The 13,761-nt window shown below is 38.6% G+C and overlaps 1 protein-coding gene across 1 annotated transcript; it reads right to left on the reverse strand.

Annotated features, from left to right (window-relative positions):
* Positions 1-9,417: 9,417 nt before the first annotated feature.
* Positions 9,418-11,173, reverse strand: LOC100853143 (probable glutathione S-transferase). The gene is made up of 2 exons (XM_003634701.3): positions 10,679-11,173; positions 9,418-10,055 (listed from the first exon to the last, which is right to left on the reverse strand). Exons 1-2 carry the CDS (start codon positions 10,991-10,993, stop codon positions 9,711-9,713), a joined length of 660 nt encoding a protein of 219 aa, XP_003634749.1. The 5' UTR covers positions 10,994-11,173; the 3' UTR covers positions 9,418-9,710.
* Between the last annotated feature and the right edge of the window lie 2,588 nt (positions 11,174-13,761).

Raw genomic sequence — 13,761 nt, forward strand, 5'->3', positions numbered from 1 at the left:
AAGAAATACAAACCCAAATCTCAACAAGAGTCATAACACCTATGCTAACCACTGTCAATCAAGGGAGTGCATTATGCAAACTGAAGTTTTAAAATCATTTCACTTTCTGAGAACTAAACTTCGATCTTCCACAAAAATCTATGTGTATTGGTTCCTTAGGTTCCGAGAATAATATGCTACTAATCTCACCCCCCAACCTATCTCTTTTCAACACTTTAGCAAACTGACCAAAATCAATAAGAAAAGAACACACTTTCATCCTTTTTTTTTTTTTTTTTTTTTTTTTTTTTTTTTTTTTTTCAAGGTAGCTTTATGGGGTACTCTTTCTGACTTGTCCATGTAATGGGGGTCCATCGATGACTCCCAACCAATTAAGGTTTAGGGCACCAAGTTTTAAGGATCTTTCAACCACTAACTCCTCGGATTTTTCCCCGGACTTTTAAGAATGAGTTTCTAATACCCAAGCATCTACCATATGCTAGCTCTACTATTCACCCTTGTAACGAGCATTGAGGTCGGTGTCTCCCAACCAATTAAGGCTTAGGGCACCAGGCTTTAAAGGCTTTCACCATATGCCCCTCAGACCTTGCTCGGGTTTCAAGGCAAGCAAACAACTTTCTTTATTTCAAAGGCTCATTGGCCTTTTGCAGGGTGTTTCAATTTTTATCAAATGAGGTCAAATATACCAAGTCTCAAAATTATTCTAAGTCAAGAGGGAAATAGTTTTTCATCTTATAATCGGAAACTAATGTGCACAGTGTGTGGATAGCTTAAAGTAGAAGAACTCAATTCAATTTCAGTAGAAGTTTCAACAATTGAACCACTTTAGTAAGCATAATCCATACTCTAAGTCAAGTGAAAAACAACAGTTCAATTTCTCTTGGTTTAATTTGAAAATTTTTCCTCAAAATTCATGGAGAATAGAGTAACACTAGTAAAAAGTAAAAACTACAACTAATTAACCAATATAATTGCAATACCAAAAAGGTTTAGAATACTTCCTTCCTCATACCCCCCAACCGAACTGAACATTGTCCTCAATGTGATTTGAGTGACTGTAATAAAAGGGAGGAAGTGGTACCTCCATGCTGATATCAAATTCGAATATTGATTGGGGAAAACCACATGTTTCAAAAAGAATAGAATATGTGAGAAAAGGAAATAATAATAACTTAATGTTAACTTTTAACAAGAAATAGTCAACTTGTATTACTTTGAGTTCATTTGATTACAATACTAAAGACAAGTAACACAAGGAATCCCATATATAGTACCAAAATATTGGGATTTCATTGCAACTAAAACAAAATAAACATGCATAAAAACATAAACAGCAAATATATATAATGTCTGATAAGTGGGGTGATAGTTGCTAGGCAGAAGGATCTGCCTCCTCAGTAGGTGGATCAGCTGGTGCTTCGGGTTCTGGAGGATGAGACTCTGAAGGCTGAGAGTGTGGCTCTGGTGGAGTAGGAATGAAGGGCTCTACAGCTTGTGGCAGATCGAAATGGACTTGAAGCTGCCTTAGGATGGCAGCTTGTTGAGCCTGAGAGGCTAACATCTGCTCCTGGCATGCTTTGATGGCTGCCAACTCCTGAGCAAGATTGCTCTGGGAAGCTGTAAGAGTCTCCAATGCATGGCACAGCTCTCGATATTCAGATATAGGGATGGCCATCCTAGGCTCAGCTGATGTGGATGGTTGTGATGGAGCAGGTGCAGCTGGTGGAGCTCGAGGGATGGCAGGAGTAGCAAGTGTGATATCTTCAGGTGCATGTCTTGGGGAGGCTCTCCTTGCTGCTGGCTGAGGCTGCCCAGGCTGATCAATTTTGTAGGCCGTCATATTATTCCATTTATCAAGGGTAAATGGCTCACGGCATATTCTCTTTCTTTCCTGCTGAGGCTCAGAGGGGTATCCGAGATGTTCCAAAACTTGGCATAGCAGCCGTGGGAAGAGGAGTGGAATGCAATCTGCTCTTTGAAGCTTCTTCTTATGAACCTTCTCCTCAAAGTAAAGAAGGGCTGCCATGATCAGATGATGAGGCCCAAAGAAGAATCCTTCAGACATCTTGTATAGAGCTTCCAAGAGAACTCCCCTTCTTTGGGTCCAATGCTGCAAGGGATAGATATTATGCCTCAAAAAGGCATCAATCAAAAACATCACTGGAGGTAGCTCCCCCCTCAGCAGGTGTGATCGATTTGCAGCTCCTCCAGTTAGGGTGCTAACCATCTCTAACTCAGTAGGATTTACCCAAGCTTTAAAATTGTCAAATTGGGTTGGCTCAAACGGAATTTGCAGGGCTTCAGCAATATGTCTTGCTCCCAAAATACCATGTCTTCCATCAATTATGAAATGGATCAGAGTTGGATTTCTTACCTCTTTGGTTGTCATGGTCTGGTAGAAGTCTGTGACTACCCGGGGATAGAAAAAATCCCTTGGAGCTAGCAGATGCTCCATATGATATCTCCTCAGCAGTTGGAATGATTGGGCAAGCTCTGGCCTCACTCTAAATGCTGCTAAATCGAAGCACAATTCAGAATGGAATGCCCGAGTTCGGCAATCCAGGTTTCCTTCGATTGGGGGCTGGGGCAGCATTGGCCTTCGGATCACTTCTTCCAGAGGTGCTTCAGCTGCAATTTGGGGCTCTGGAATTGGCGCTTGAGGCTCCTGAGCTTTTTCTTGGGGGGCCGGAGATGGTACCGGCGATGGAATTGGAGTTGCTTCTGGTGAGGGAATTGGCGAGGGAACCGGTGACGGCACTGGAATTTGTACCGGTGAAGGATTTGGTGATTTCTCAGGGGATTGCTCAGTCAAATCAATTGGTTCAGAGCTCTCAACCCTGGCTTTCTTCTTCAATGGCTGACCACCTGACCTGGTTAAATATCGCCTTGCCGGCGGCTTTGGTGGCGCCGGCTTCACTGGAGAAGGTTGTGGTCTCGACGGCGAAGGCTTTGGAGCAGGTTCTGGAACAGAGCCTGAACTTGGCTCCTTTCGCAGACTCCTTTTGCGGTTCGAAGGGGATGAAGACTTTGCCCCTCGCGTTCGTGCCATTTTGGAATATCGATCTTTGGCCGGCGCTGCTAAACGGAGAAGACGACCGGAGGTTCGGACGGCGTGGCTTGGCGAAGAAGATGAAGGGGCTGCGAGAATGGTGCTCTGATTTTTGAAACCCTTTTCGCAGCACTTTTGACCGGTATAAATAGGAAAAACGGAAGCCCAGGGGTCAGATTACGTTTCGCAACAAAACGCCAATTTCGCAGCAACTTGCCATTTTCGCAGCAACTTCGCAGTGAGTTTCGCAGCTGCGAAATTGATGTCACTGTGCTGCGAAGTGGCACTCGTGTGCCAAATCCACTTTCACAATTGCGAAATGCCCTGCGGAATGGGACTTTTGGTGCGAAATCACGCTTTTTCATTTCGCAACGCGTTTCGCAGCTGCGAAATGGATGCTACTGTTCTGCGAAGTGGCACTCGTGTGCCAAATCCACTTTCGCAATTGCGAAATACACTCGCAGAGGCTTCTACAGTGCTGCGGAGCGGTTTGGCAACAAAAATCACATTTCGCAGAAGTTTCCTTCACTCTGCGAAATTTCGCAGAGCTCTGTTTTTCCCCTGTTTTTGCTCTGTTTCGGCTCCAATTTCGACCCGATTTTTTTTCTTTTCAATCCCCTTGAAATTTCTTCCACCTGGGATCATATAACATGATTAAAACACACCTAAAAACATGATTTAAGATCAAAAACTAAGATCAAAAGTATGAAAACAACTTGAAAATTTACAAAATTTACAAAAATTTTGGACTGTGGTAAAACCACGCCCAGCAAACCCTTTTCACTTAAGCTTTTTGAGGTTCAAGGAGGTTGATTGCCTCCTTTTCTGATTTGAATGACTCCATGAACGGCTTAAGACGATATCCATTGACTCTAAAGCTATCCTTGCCATTGGAATTCAATAAGTCCACCACTCCATTGGAATATACTCGGTGAATAACAAATGGACCAATCCACCTTGACTTGAGCTTCCCAGGAAAGATATGGAGTCTTGTGTCATACATCAAAACTTTTTGCCCTTCCTGATTCAGTTTGCCTGGATCCCATTTGAAGCTTGCATCCTTCACTTGAGACTTGGTTTGAGATGAAGATATTACGACAGGACATTGATTATTTTCTTCAAGATATGTATAATTCAGCTCCACAGGTAAAGGCTTCAGATTGAGTTTTGGAATTTCTTTTTCAACAGCTGCCTCCTCTTCCTTATTGAACAAAGGTAAAATTCCTTCTATCTTTCTCCAACTTTGTAGAGTAGCAAGCCTAATAGGAGATTCAGAAAAACCTTCCTCAATATCCTCAAGACTTTCATTCAACTTGTCTTGCATATGTTGATTGCAGTGCTCCTCCACCAAAGTATCAATTATACATAGCTCTTCTGGACCTTCTTCTTCTTCCGGAGTGATTTGCTTTTTAGACATATAGAAAATATTTAGATCCAGTGTCATATTACCAAAAGTGAGTTGCATCAGCCCATTTCTACAATTGATGATTGCATTTGAAGTTGCAAGAAATGGCCTTCCAAGGATGATAGGAACTAAATTAGCTTCCTTTACAGTTGGATCAGTATCAAGAACAACAAAATCTACAGGATAGTAGAAATTATCTACTTGAACCAATACATCCTCAATTACTCCTCTTGGAATTTTCACTGATCTATCTGCCAAAGATAAAGTGATTGCTGTTGGCTTCAACTCTCCAAGGCCCAGTTGCTTGTAGACAGAGTATGGAAGCAAATTCACACTTGCTCCCAAGTCTAGCAAGGCTTTCTCCACTACCTTTCCTCCAATCATGACTGAAATGGTAGGACTTCCAGGGTCTTTATACTTCAAAGGAGACTTACACTGTAAGATTGCACTTACTTGCTCAGTCAAGAAGGCTTTCTTGTTTACAGTCAACCCTCTTTTGATAGTACACAAGTCCTTTAGGAATTTTGCATATGTTGGAACTTGTTTGATCATATCCAGTAGTGGAATATTAACTTTCACTTGCCTCAATACTTCTAGGATTTCAGCTGCATTTCTAACCCCCTTTTTCCCCTGTAATGCTTGAGGAAAAGGTGGAAAAGTTGATTTATTCAGCATTTCTTCCTTCAGAAGCTCCTTCTCTGGAATTACTTCCCTTGTTGCATCAGAGTCCTTCTTCTCTTCACTGATCTCACTGCCTTTATCTTCCATTTCCTTCCCTTTCTTCATCTCTTCTTCTTTCTCAACATGTGGCTTGGGTGTTGGATGCTCAATTTTTTTACCACTCCTTAGAGTGATCAAAGCTTTCACATCTTTCACCTGTGATGATTCTCCCTCATGGCTTTCCACTTCATGGACACCTTTGGGATTTTGGTTAGGTTGAGAAGGAAATCTTCCTTTTTCTTGCAGTGTATTCAAATTTGTAAGCCTGGAGATTGAATATTGGATGTTATCAAACTTTTGATTCATGTCATTTTGCATTCCATCCATTCTTTTGTTCAACATACTCTCCATTCTGTCCATTCTTTGATCCACTCGAGCATTGGTGGCTTCTTGCTTTCCCACAAAATCTCCCACTACCTTGTTGAGATTGGCTATTATTTGTTCAATACTTGAAGATTGCTGAGATGGTGGATCCGGCTGTTGGTATTGAGTTGCTCTGGCCTTCCATGAGAAATTTGGATGATTCCTCCAACTAGAATTGTAGGTATTTCCATAAGGAGCATTGTTATTGGGCCTGAATTGTCCAACAACATTTGCTTGATCTCTATACATTTCCCTTTCAACTGAAATTGCAGGGCACTCCTCCACCAAATGTTCAAATGATTGACAATTGGGACACAGCTTCACTTGCACTGGTGCTTCAGCAACAGCTTGCACTTCATGCATTCTTTTCAGCTCCAGCTCCTCCAATCTTCTTGTCATAGCTGCCAACTTTGCTTTCATGTCATCATCTTCTTTCAAATTATACATCCCAGCCTTTGCATTGTAAGCATTCAACTGAGACTTCATCTTTCCCACTTCTCCTTTGGTTGGTTCATCCCATCCCCTTGAAACATCAGCTACATAGCTCAAGAAATCCATAGCTTCCTCTGGATTTTTGCTCATGAAATCTCCTCCACACATTGTCTCGAGGAGTTGCTTCATTGAGGAGGACATACCATCATAAAAATAGCTCACCAATAGCCAAGTATCAAAGCCATGGTGAGGACAAGCATTTATAGCTTCCATGTATCTTTCCCAACACTCATAGAATTTCTCATTCTCTTTAGCTGAGAAGTTTGAAATTTGCCTTTTCAAGCCATTTGTTCTATGAGTAGGAAAAAATTTCTTGAGGAATTCAGCTTGTAAATCAGTCCAAGAGCGGATACTCCTTGGCCTTAAAGAATTAAGCCAAATTTTGGCCTTATCCTTTAAAGTAAAAGGAAATAACTTAAGCCTCATCAAGTCAATTGAAGCTCCTCCCTCTTGGAATGTATTACAAACATCTTCAAATTCCTTGATGTGTGCATACGGATTCTCACTTTCCATCCCATGGAAAGTTGGTAGAAGTGGAACAAGATATGGTCTGATCACTAGCTGCTCTGTAGGGGGCACTATACATGATGGTGCACTCATACGAGGTGGATGCATACGGTCCCTCATTGATCTGAATTCATTGAGATTGTCTTGACGACCTTGGTGACTATGCTGATCTTCAGGTGCAGCCTCCATGATATTCAAGATTACTTCAAATTCTCCTCTCTGAGGTGTATCACACTTAACAAGCCTACCTCCAATGTCTCGTATCCACTTTGGCATACACAACTAGTATTCAGCTGCAACTAAAATGAAAACAGAGGACAACAAGAACAGAGGACTACAACAGCAAAATTAAACTAGACTAAAATTTAAAAAGATAAACTTAGATTGTAAATAAACAAAGAGAGAATGAAAATTAGTAAAGTGAAAGAAACTTTACCAACTTGTGATGAAAATCACAAGTGCTCAAAAATGGTATCACAATGATCTTGACACTCATGTCCCCGGCAACGGCGCCATTTGACTCATGCCCAATTGGTGTCTCAGCTGATTTGTGTTCAGCTGGTGCTCCTTGATTGAGGAAGTGATCAACAAAATTTATACCTATAACACCATACACTAGGGTAGCAAATACAAAGCTACTATAGTATAGTGGCTCTAAGGATCGTTCACTGGGAATGATTTGCAAGCAATCAAGGATACCAATTCCAAGTGAATTGGTTTTGTTTCATTTCACGGTTAGCTTAAGGAATAAAACACAAACTTTGATTTGTAAAGGTTGAGACTTAAACTAACTAACTTAACAGAAGTTTGGAATAATTTAGGAAGAAAAGCATTCCTTGGAGATTTAGGTTCACTGGGGTGGTTCCTCATGCAAAAGACATAGCTCCGGTCAGATGGTTCATTTCCTCGCATTAGAGATTCAACTTATAGTCAATTCTCTAACCGGTGATGTACAGAGACTCCTTCAATTAGATTTCACTTTAATTCTCTCACTGATGCAACTTACAATGGTTCATGCCTCTCACGAGCACTTATCATTCAAGGTGATCTTTAACCTTGGATTCCCCTTCACAAACTCGCAAGAGATAACTAATGGATGCCTCCTAAGAGTCCAAAAGCTTACCAAGTGTTGGTAATTCCAGAAAATCCTACCTTGAAGTCACCTACCAAAGGCTCGCAAGGGGTAAACTAGTGCATTTCCACGGTTGGAAATCACTTGCCTTACCAAGTGTTGGCCCAGGTGACTCCAAAGTGTTTTAAGTTAACTAAAAACATTGAAATCACTAAAGGATTTCACTTCCTCTTCATTACTAGCTAAAACCACAGAGCTTTGCATTCTTGCACTTGGAACCTTCCCCGGCAACCTTAGCTCCAAGGAATTGGAGGTTTAGTTACTCATTCTCTGGGGAAAACTCCTCAGAGAATTCATAACTTAGAAATAAAATGAAAATACAAAGTGATAAGGTAAGGCAGTAGAAAGAAAAGACCTTTACTTCCTTACCAAATGGTTACAGAAGGAACTCCTCTCTGAGGACAGGCTCCCGAGAGGTATTTATAGCAAACTAATATAAAACTAATTCTTACAAAGATATTTGGTCTTTTTACTAACTTAAAAACTAAGGAATCATGTAATTGGTGGTTTACAAGGAGTATTTTGGAATTTAGACAACAAAAATCTAATGGAAAATATCTCCCAATGTCGGTAGCAAGCTTCGGGAGGCTTCCGGAGCCATTTCGCAGGAGAAAAGTGAGGTCTGCGAAATTTCGCAGACACCCAAGAGGGCTGCGAAATTATTTCGCAAGACCAAGCTGTCTTCATAGGGCTACGAAGTTGGCTTCCATCTTGAAGTTTCCAGCTCCCTTCTCGCGGCATGGTTCGTGCATCGTCAGAAGGAGAAACACCTTGCTGTACAAAAGTGCTGCGAAATTCTCGCAACAAAAGGCCGATTCCGCAACACTTTAGAGTGACTGGCTTGTAATGGCTGCAACTTCTTCGTTTCAACTCCAAATTGCACACCGTTTGAAGCATTGGATTGTTGACTTCCTGAGCTTTGAAATGGTATATAGCTTGCATCATTTGGACTTCAGAAAGTGCTCCAAAAGTGGCTGCTACGACTGTCATCAAGAATATGCTCCATGACTGATCCTCTTTGCTTTTTCTCCTTGCAATCCGGATTCACTCTTGGCAATTGAATTCTAAGCTTTGCCCATGATTCCTCATAGTTCTCCTCATTCTTGACTTGCTTTGGTGATCAAAATACTAACAAAAACACCAAAACTTGCACAAAGTGATCAAAATTGCTTTAAAGGATCCTTAACATGCCAATTGAGTTAAAAGGCCTAAACTACTACTCAAAAGTGTTAAAAAGGATTAATTAAAGGCTATCAAATAGCACTTTTTGAGTAGTAATCAATGACTAGGCTATCTATACATATTTCAATTTATATTTATTAAGTACGAGTCACCTTGTGAGTAGAGCCCAAGTCACATGTCTTACATGATGGGCCTAAAACACATGATGGGCCTAAGACACATGTGGCCCAACAGCCCAATGGGTATGCTCTCCAACCTCCCATCACAAGAGAGAAAACAGAAAAGTGGTTTCCTCCTCTATTGCCTTAGAAGAACCATATTTCTTCAAAATCAACAATGGATTCGCGTTTGTCTACATTCTCTAATCTAATCGACATGTTTTTTTTATTATTTAACATGAGATTTCTGGTTTTGGGTTGATAAAGAATTTGGTAATCTTTAAAAATGTTTTACAACACTTCTATCTATGGGGCATGATATCTTTATAGACTACGCATCTGATCAACTTTGTGGCATGTCTCATCCAACTTATTTTAATGCTTGTTTATGTGACATGATACAATGGAATGGTAGTTAAAAACTCTTTTATTTCTTTAATACAAGAACACGTCTCTAGTCCAAAACAAAAGAAAACAAATTGGAAACATGTCTTTCCAGCCCTCAGGAAGGGATTTAAACCGGAAATATTAACGATACATTTTCAAAGCATACTTAAAGCAAACACTCCTCTCATATTACCAATGCAACACGATTCAAAAGCCCTTTTATTCTACACGAAACTTCTTTCTGATCCACAAGACAAAGCCATGGACCTTCTGTGGGTCTTCGATGGGAAGACCCCCACACATGATGTTCCCCTTTTACTCTATACCAAGCTTCTTCCTCATCTCCATGACAAAGCCATGGACCTTCTGTGGGTCTTTCAGAGAAGACGACACACTCTCCTTTTCCTTGCACCTCTTGGTCCAAGCGATCAACTTGGGGCACTCCACCTCTATGCTGAAGTTACCAAAGCTCTCATACGCATAAAACAAGGTTGAGAAAGTCACCAGAGCCACATCCACAAACCCAAATTTCTCACCACCAAAGTAAGGCTTCTCTCCAAGCTCTCCTTCCAAAATCTTAAGGTACTCTATGAATTCATTCTTGGCTGTTTCCTGCTCTTCTCCTTTGGTTGACCATATCCTCCTTCCAAGTTCATAGAGCTGTGGAAAGTAATGGAGTCAAAGAGAGAAAAGGCTTGTTTTTTTTGGAGCATTTCATCAAGTTTCAAACTTTCTGTATAGTTGGACAAGTTTATTAACGACCCTTCAGCATAGAAATCTCGTATCCTAGGAAAAATATCAGAATCAGCTGAAAGAATGTATCATTTGCTAAAGTTTTTCCCCTCAATTTGGGTTAAAGAAATGAGAAGAAAGAGATCAAAAAGACAGAACACATATTAAAACAACTGTTGTGCAAAATGTTGAACAGAAGGATAACAAAAAACCAAAATCTGTTCTTTAAAATCTGGTTTATGTATCCCCTTTCTTGGGGGAAAACGTATTCTTGAGATCTGCTTTTTTGGATGGAACGAACAGACTTCGGATTCAACAGAACAAAGAAATAAAAACCCATATCAGAAATGCAGAGTGGAGTCTTGTTGAAGAAACAGCAAAGAGAATCAGTAAAGTTCTAGTTTGGGACACCAAAGCCAACAAAACTAAATATCAGAAGAGAATATGTGAAGAACCAGAATTTTGGATAAATCCCTCACCATAATCAAAATGTGAGTCAATCGCCATGAATCAATGGAAAAGAATGCTTTAAATCAACAGAAAAGGCATACCTTCTTGTCTATGTAGTCCGCCCAGAACCTGGCCTGAGCTCTCTGGTATGGGTCACTAGGCAACAAGGGAGATTTTTCGTTCCAAACCTCATCAATATACTGAACTATTATCATAGACTCACAAATGGGCTTTCCATTGTGGATCAGAACTGGGATTTTCTTATGAATCGGGTTCATCTCAAGAAGCAGAGGACTCTTGTTGCTCGTGTCCTCCTCTCTATATTCATACTTGAGACCCTTCTCTGCCAGGGCAACTCTGACCCTCATACCAAACGAGCTAGGCCAGAAATCCAACAAGATAATCTCGTCTGCCATTGCTACTACTGTGATTGATAAGATTCAAACTCAAGCATTGATGAACTCAAGGGAAATTGTTAAGTATTTATAGCAAACTTCAGAGACGTGGGTTAGATACTTCTAGGAGGTGATGATGCTCATTCCCTAGCTTTCATTTTCATTTTCCTTAATTATATTCTTATCTCCGATTCGTAGCTCTCCAGGATTCCCATATTTTGAGTTTATTTATTTATAAGCCAAGTGTTTTTAATTAAATATAATGCTTTCGAAATTCTTTGAAAATTAGAAAAAATAGTCATATTTGATCATTTTAATTTTACTACTTACTTTTAAATCCAAAATAGAAAGAAATTTAGTGTTATTTTGAAAATTTAGTGTCATTGTTACATTTTTTATTGCCATTTTATGATTCAAATTATCCATTTCTTTGATGTTGCTTCTCCCTATCCATTTTCGACATTGGGATTAAAACTATTCACTAAAAAATTGATTGATATAAAATTACATTAAATTTAAATTAAATTCAGATTGACGGATTATTTGTCACTATGCATGTCATGTTGCTTGCAAAAACTATCCATTCGATCTCCTTTGCGGTGGTGATCGCGACAACAAAAACATGGAAGGAAAGGAAAAACCTTAATGTTGTTAGCAAGAAATGAAAGAATTGGGAGGTTGTGAAGTCTACTTATGATCTTATGATCTTGTCAAATATGATCATCATACAATACTTGGTAACATTTAATTAAAATATATAGTATTTTTGAGTGACATTCCCTGCTTATTACCAACATATGGTAGTCACTAAAACCAATGTCTTTAGTATATTTCTTAATTTAAAACAATAAAAAGTTATAAAAAAATAATAAAATGAAAAATAAATTTAAATTCAATTAACATTTCTTACATGTTTCAACAAGACTATCTCTTTTCTTTTCTTTTTTTTCTATTCTACATAAAGATTGAAATTTTTTTATTATATTTGATTTTATTTTATACCTTTGAACTAAAGAGAATTTAGATTTCTTTCCATCTCTATTTTTTTTCTTCATTTAGTACTTTTTGTAATCCAATGGGCTAAATATATTTGTTGCTAGAAAATTTTACATTCTCCGTATTAAAATTATGATCATCACTACTAGCACTCAAGTAAAATCTCTCACAAGAAATATGTGTATTATAAGAAACTATCGGTTGTAGGAATTACTCACTAATTGGTTAATAAGTATGGCAATCTTATCTTAACACTCATGGTAGGATTTTACATTCCAGTATGGAAAAAAAACAAGTGACAAGAAAGGATCACGTACGGAAGATGCCCAAGCAAGTTCTTGTTGTTTGGTCTATATTTTTGGAATTTTCTTTTTTCTTCTTTCATGATTGTGGGCTGTAGTATAAAAACATTACTTCTCAACCCCTTTTTCTTCTTTCATGATTGTAGCATAGTTAGAATCTTAAGAATCCTTGCTTTGTTGCCTTCTCATTTGTGAAAATTTTCAATAGTATTAAAAACGAAAGTCAATGGGTATTAACGGTGTTACGATATTCTTTCCTTTTTTTAATGGGTATTGATTTTGTCCTAAATCAAACTTCCAATTCAGACCATTCAAATGCATAATGAAATCTAGGTCATTGGGTCGGGCCGCCCATTCCGTGGCTCGACACGCCACAAGGTCAGGCGGGGCCATTACAGGCCAACACTGTAGCAAGCTGGGCTAGCATGACCCAAAGGAGCAGGCCATGCTAGGCCTAAAGAAATAGCCCATCGGCCCATCGTGTTGGCCCACTTGGCCCTTTTAAATTTCACTTTTTACTTTTAACTTTTTATTACATGTCAAATGTCTATAATACCCATCTCAACAACTATATTACGACTAGTTTGAGGGGTAAAAAAAGTAAATCAATAACTATTTTTACTTTTTTTATGTCAAACTTTAGAGGATGAACTTAAAGAAGCCTTCAAGAAATTGCATCTCAATGCAAACAATGATGTTCAAGAGATTTATGATGATTGAAGATGAAAAAATAAGAATGAAGATTGAATAAGAAGACAAAAGTGAATATGATAATTGAAAAATTATATGTTGTTCGTTTCTTTTAAATCTATTAAATGTAGTTAATTTTTAAAGGTTAAGTAATGCATATGATTGATAGTTGGGTGGGTGTCAACCTGGATGGGATGTACTCAAACTATAATGACGCAATTCTCACTTTTGTTTTTTTTTTCTCCTTATTTTTTCATGTAATTTGTTGAAATATAGAATAAAAGAATTATTTTTTTATATTTCATTTCCTTTTATATTCCATTATTTTAAATTTATTGTTATTTTGATTTTAAAAAAAATAAACAAATTCAAATATAATTTTTTTACTATTTTTAAAAACAAAAAACTAACATTTCTATAAATTTTACAATTACAAACTCAATAAATATAAATGTAAAAAATAAAAAGTATAATTATTAGAAGTGTATAAAAAATAATATATATAATTATTAGAGGTGTTTCAAGTAACAAAAAGAAATTTTATTTAATATTAAGGAAAAAACTTAAGAAAAAATGACTTAAAAAATTAAATTAAAATTTTTAACAAAGTGAGTGGCCCATGGGCCATGGCCCACCGGCACAGCACGGCCTGACCCAGCACGACACGATTAGCCCACGGACTTATGGGTCATGCCAAGCCACCTATTTGGCTTGCATGGGTCGGCCCAACCCAACACATTGGCCCGTAATGGCCCGATCAATATTAGGCCATGTCGGCCCAACACGACCCATTGGGCATCT

The sequence above is a fragment of the Vitis vinifera genome, chromosome 19 (genome assembly GCF_030704535.1).
Source record: "Vitis vinifera cultivar Pinot Noir 40024 chromosome 19, ASM3070453v1".
In the NCBI taxonomy this organism is placed as follows: domain Eukaryota; kingdom Viridiplantae; phylum Streptophyta; class Magnoliopsida; order Vitales; family Vitaceae; genus Vitis; species Vitis vinifera.

Excerpts from the sequence above, each read along its gene's own strand:
- LOC100853143 (XM_003634701.3), bottom strand. The coding sequence starts at position 10,993 with ATGGCAGACGAGATTATCTTGTTGGATTTCTGGCCTAGCTCGTTTGGT. Across the intron at positions 10,056-10,678 it reads CGGACTACATAGACAAGAAG|CTCTATGAACTTGGAAGGAG; the intron begins GTATGCCTTTTC and ends TACTTTCCACAG.